This window comes from Bacillus rossius, chromosome 1, assembly GCF_032445375.1.
Source record: "Bacillus rossius redtenbacheri isolate Brsri chromosome 1, Brsri_v3, whole genome shotgun sequence".
Lineage (NCBI taxonomy): Eukaryota > Metazoa > Arthropoda > Insecta > Phasmatodea > Bacillidae > Bacillus > Bacillus rossius.
Window position 1 is genome coordinate 240206982 of NC_086330.1, and position 6000 is coordinate 240212981.

Genomic DNA, 6000 nt, shown 5'->3' on the forward strand with positions numbered 1-6000 from the left:
TCTCGTTCCTTACACGCTTAAAAAAAGGGTGGTATTTGTTCCGTGGCGGCCACGGCGTAGTCAGTTTCATTCTTACTCTACAGAGAGCACAATGATCGCACATAATCGATTGTATCTGTCAAGGCGTCAATGCACGCGACCCGCGTCCATATTGATAAGTTGTTAGCCAAATGGCGAGCGTTCATAATCGAACTTATAGCTTATAGCTTTGAGTTTTGTTTACTGCTTGCTTGTGTGTACGAAACGTAAATTTATGTTTGGCTAGGATAAAATAAAGCCAAAAATTTGTGCACAAAATGTTTTCATGTTTTGGTTTTGTTAACGACTATGTTTACAAATTACAAAACACAAAATACCTAAATTGCAGCCACATTTTATTTTCCAACTGAAATCATCGAAGAGGTTAAAGTAGTGATGGCCCGATATTCGATATCGGAGATCGGTAATATCGGCAAATTTTTCAATATCGGACATCGGTAAATACTTGCGATATTTTGATTACCGATGTTTTCTCTCGCCAATAATACTTCTCACATAACCTTAACCGTAATTCCAAGCTTATTTTCCGCGGGCGTAATTTATCTTTCTTCACGTCACTATATTTCCTAGTAATTCCAAGCATATTTTCCACTGAAACAATACATAAATTGAAAACATAAACGAAAATAATTACGATATTTAATTTAATAAGTGGCGTAGCCGTAAGTAAACATGAAGAAGAATAAAGTTGCAGGCATTTTCTTTCCATGTCGTTTCATGGTCGCCAACTGCTGTTCTATACAAAGACGTTACGTAAGTTTTACAAAAGCTAAAATATGAAACGTGTTTAAGAAGGGCATGTTGCAGCAAAGGTATTATGTTGGCTATATTGAGTGCTTTGCCAACAACATAAATAAAGATGTGTGGTATTAAAAACTCTGCAGTACGTTTCAAAGTTGTATTGAAATTACTTTCACGTATTTTTAACGTGTTTTCGCACCGATAAATGGAGTGATACACTTGAACAATGGTCACAAAATTTGCTAATTGAAGACTTTCCTTTCTAGCGTGTCGTTAACCGTGATGAAATTATACAAAGGGTACAAAAGTGTGATGTTTTTCGGACAGTATTTTTCGTAGATTACAGTTGAGACACTGGACTAAGTACATGCAGTGACTCGTGATTCATACATTATAACTATTATAAGCAAATACACTAGAGACTAATACCAGACAGCTACAAGATTTCATTCTGAAAGATTGTTTAGCTCTGCAGGTGGAATTTGTACATTTCACCTGAACACATTCAAATGCTAATATTTCTCCACAAAGAACTGAAATTTGTTTCCTTGTAGTTACAATATGTTTTTTGCATACTGTATGTAGGTAATACCTACACCAGAATATTGCTTTATCTGGCCTTGAAAAACAATTTAACTTTTTTAAGACCTTGAATTTAGAGAGCTTATTTGTAGGCCATTAAGATAATTTCATTATTAGCTTTTATTTAATGTGAATTTACAATATTTTACAATTAATAAAAATAATATACATTCACATAAGTATGTTTTATTAATATTTAACATATTTCATTATTATCTCTAACAATACTCCAGAACCACAATTTTATAGAATCAGTGTTAGAAATGAGATAGGCCTATTATCGGAATATCAGGTATTGGGTATCGGGTTTTTGGATATCGGGCCATCACTGGGTTAAAGTGTTACGGAATGGAATTGTAATATTTTCTATGAATGATATAATGTGCTGAAAATGTTTGCCAACAAATGTTAACGTGTTTTAGCGCTTAAAGTGCGACGAAAAATTGACATGCGGGAAAGCAGATCTAATTAATTTTATTCAATTAATTTTCAAACTAATCTTCATTTGTTAACTTAGTATATTTTTGCATGATTTTATTGCAACTACATGCAACTAGATGACAAGTCCAAGGCATTTTTCACACTCTGTAAATCGAAGTTTGATGTAAGTCACAGTGGTTTGTCATCTTTGAAGGTTCATGAAGCAGGAAAAAAACATCTGGAGCTGTCTTCTGCCATACTACAAAGCAACAATCAACACTAAGTTTTTTGACTGTTGACAAGCTCACACATTTGGGTCAGGAAAAAGATACTACACCTTCCACTTCAAGTAGTTCAGGAACTGTGACTTATATTGATAAATCATTTACTGAATGTGCAACTCCTTCAAATTAAAAGTCTCAACATTTCACAGGTTCTATAAATATTGTGTTGATGAGAATGTGTGGAAAGCAGAAATATTGTGGTCACTTAATAAGGTAATGACACACACATCTGACAGAGGTTCAGGCACTTTTCGTGTTTATTTGTTCACAGAATTCGAGGTTATTTTTCTGGAAAATCGGTGTTATTTTTCTCTGAAAGGGAGGTTATTTTGACTACCAAAATGGATAACAGTAATACCAATTCCAAATCTAAAGTGTCATGAAAATTGTTTTAACACTTAATACACACCAAATACTAACTACTTAATATTAAAAAAGATGACATTAAAAAGGTATAATTGAAATTAAATGTCCAATATTTGGAGAAGTATGAAGTAATTTCTCAATTCTTATTTAAATACTTACTGTACTCACTGAATTGTTCACTTCAAACCATTGACAAACTGGGACCTTACTGCTTCAAAATTATTACAACACTTAATCAACACAGCAAACACTATTTAAAATAAAAGTTAACTTAAAATAAATGAATATCAATTAAAAATAACACAGTAAGTAGGCTACGCTCACTAAGTTATTCACAGCTCAAATCTTCAAAAGAAAATATGGCCATTGTTGCAAGTTTTGACTCTGTGAGTGTTGTTCTTCTATCCGTCAACACTGTATTGTACGAAGACAAGAACCATTCACAGTCAACATTGGCACAAGGGAACCAAATCGCTTCAAAACACTTGGTCGCAAAATCTGGCCTCGTTAATTTCACAACTCTAAAAAGCTGCGAGAATGTCTGGGCGATTACTTTCTGAAACCTGCTGGTTCAGTGCCGCTTGCAACTGACAGAAACCTGAAGTTATTTCTTCAGTATCCAGTGAAGTAAATCCAAAAATGTTTCTAATTTTTTCAACCAGGCTTGGGTTTACTGTTGCTAGGATGATATATTTTGGATCCAATACTTTAAGGTGTTCAAACATTTTTTTGCTGGGATCCTGTGCCATTAAAGAAGTCAACTTTGCTTGGGCTTGTGAAACTATTCTATGAAGTGACAGTTTTGCTTCTGCTGCCTTAGTTGGGGCAAGAGACTCTAGTGCACTTTGGGTGCTATCAAAGTAAACATCATTTGAAACAGCTGTGTAGCATTCTTTGAGATGCTCCAGTTCACCATGTAGCAAATGTGAAGTTGGATATGATGAACCCTCCAACTTTAGCTTCAAATCCAAATCCACCAATTCCTTGGCATGCTCCTTTACGAAAATTGCTTGTACATGAACAGCTGCCAGATGCTGTTTGCTGATGGCACTGAAGTATTGTACACCAGCATTTTGAAGCGCTTTGATCTCATCTTTTTGGCAGAAGTCAGCAATATCAAGCAAATAATCTGCAAGGTAAACACAGATGTGAATCAAGAGTTCCACGTAGTAATTACAGGAATGGGGAACAAAGTTCGTTTCTCTCCGTACTTCTCTTCTAGGAAACTTGCGTACAGTTCTTTGATCCACACCCCACCAACAAGATTGAGTTTATGTGGCCAACACTGCACATACTGTAAATGATCGCCAACAATGATTTCCAAATCTTTGCTGCACTTGACCATGTACCTTGCAGAGTCTGTAACTAAGGATCTCACATTGTCATATTTGATGTCGTACTTATGCAAGGAATCAACAATTGCTCTTGTGCATGTAGTTGCATTAGCTGCAGTTAAAAAATGTAAACCACCCACAACAATTTGTGGCTTATCAAAATCAACAAAAAAACGAAATAAAACAACAAACACACATCTTCCCATACAATCTGTCGTTTCATCACAAAACACACCTTCTCGTTTCTCTTTCAGGACTCTATTTAGGTCTTCTACTTGCTGGTGTGTCAAGTCTTCCACGCATTATTCTCTCAAAGTACGTGCATTCTGCAAATCACCAGCTCCTTCTATGTACTTATTGAGCCATTTCTTAATGTTGGGATTTTCAAGTTTTTGTAAAGGTATATTTGCTTTAATGAAAGCCTCTGTGGTGTCCTTGATGAAGTTAGTCTTGAAATCTGTCTTCTTTGCGATGTTACTGAAAGATGCCGATATCGAACAGTGCCGTTTTACATTTTGCTCAGCAACACTTTCTGTTGCCCGTTTCTTAGGTTTTTAACTGCCAATATGCTTCGCACACGAGTCTTTGCGGTCCCATGTCACAGACACATTATAAAAATGACAGAAAATGGTTTTTTCATCACTTGCATACAAACCGTGTTGTGAAAACTCTCTGGCCCGTTGTTTGGCAGTCACTACAGGTTTCGGCATGTTTGTCAACAAAAGTAATTACAGTAAATGAACACATTTTTGTTAAAAATATTTATTACTTCGGATCAGTATGTAGGCCTACGCCACGTAAGTATTAGAGCACAACTACCACACCACGCAAGTTCAATTCATACAGTTTACAAGTTTGTCGTATTCAACCACGCGTGGGCACGGCCGTAAACAGCTTTGTTATGTTGTGACTTTGTGTAAGTGTGTGTGAGCGTGACTGCACGCACAGCCTACAGGCTGCCAGCTGCATTGCTGCTGCTGATTGCATCATTGTGTGAGCTCAGCAAGTAACGACGTGTTGTCTAGCTACTGCGTATTTGTTTGATGTTTTGTGTACAAGTGTATTAAACTATACTCATGTCTTTGCTTACATCGTTAAAGTTATTCAAAACATTCAATTTCGCCTCGATACATGTTTACACCATTTTTCTTACCATAAATACTAAAAACATCGTCACATGTTCGCGTGTTAGAGGAAGCAGCGCATCGTACTCTAGTTGAATTATGGCAGATGTGTTGTGTTTACTAATTCAAAACCAGGTTAGGCCTACGTTACGGACTTTGTCAGAAGTACGTATTTTTAGCATAGTTTAATCAAATAGTTATGGTATGGATATCGAGTTTATTTGTTTTCAAACGTTAAGATTCGCATAAGAATAGTATCCTATAATGTGGATATCGGGTTTATTCGTTTTAAAATGTTGAAATTTGCATAAAAATGATTTTATTCAAAATTCGTGATTATTCGCTTTAAAATATCAAAATTCGCGTAAAAAATAGTTTTATCGCAAATGCGAATTTTGCATACCCCTACTCATATACAATGAACATGACTTTTAAGCTGAGCTGATGCTACTAACTTGATTTTCGAGTGTGTGTTTATCTGTATAAAATTATCATATTGTTTCATTTGGGGCATTATGTGGCAAAGTGGAGGTTGTTAGTCTAATGACTAGTAATATATTGATAATTACTCTGGTTCATTTGCAGGTATCCAATCGATTCCTGAGCCAGTTAAAGGAATCTAATAGTGACCACCCCTTTGTGAAGGAATACCTGCAGAAAGAAAGTGAATTTGAACGTTTAACAAAATTGTACAGCCCATCTTGTGTTGGAGAAGTGCAGTAAATGTAAAAAAAAAAAAAAAAACTTTGTATTTTAGAAATGTTTCAAATTGAATAAATTATAATTTAATTTATCAGATTATTGAGTTTTTTTTTCAAAGTCACTGGTAGACTTGTGAAAAACATTTTAACTCATGGTAATACAGTACTGGTTACCACAGAGAACATTTTTATCATTTTTAAAATCATAATACAGTTAAATGTCTTCAATATTTGGCTTCAGTAGCTGCTCACGTTGATCTTTGCTGCCAGGTTACAATCTGTGCTGCCTGCCCTGCCTCCATTTTGAGTATGCTCAGAGCTTTTTAAAGTTGGTTTTCATTTCAGTGATTGCTCCTGTTTTCTACTGTTACATTTCACATTTTAACTCTTGGTAATACTGCGAAAACTA

At 35.3% G+C, this 6000-nt stretch overlaps 1 protein-coding gene across 1 annotated transcript in view; it reads left to right on the plus strand.

Annotated features, from left to right (window-relative positions):
* Positions 1 to 5688, plus strand: part of LOC134527405 (coatomer subunit epsilon) — a 32919-nt gene extending 27231 nt beyond the window's left edge. The window contains exon 6 of the mRNA XM_063360068.1: positions 5476 to 5688. Within this exon, the coding sequence (XP_063216138.1) occupies positions 5476 to 5613 (138 nt within the window). The 3' untranslated portion in view covers positions 5614 to 5688. The remainder of the gene's footprint in view (positions 1 to 5475) is intronic.
* The last annotated feature ends 312 nt before the right edge of the window (positions 5689 to 6000 follow it).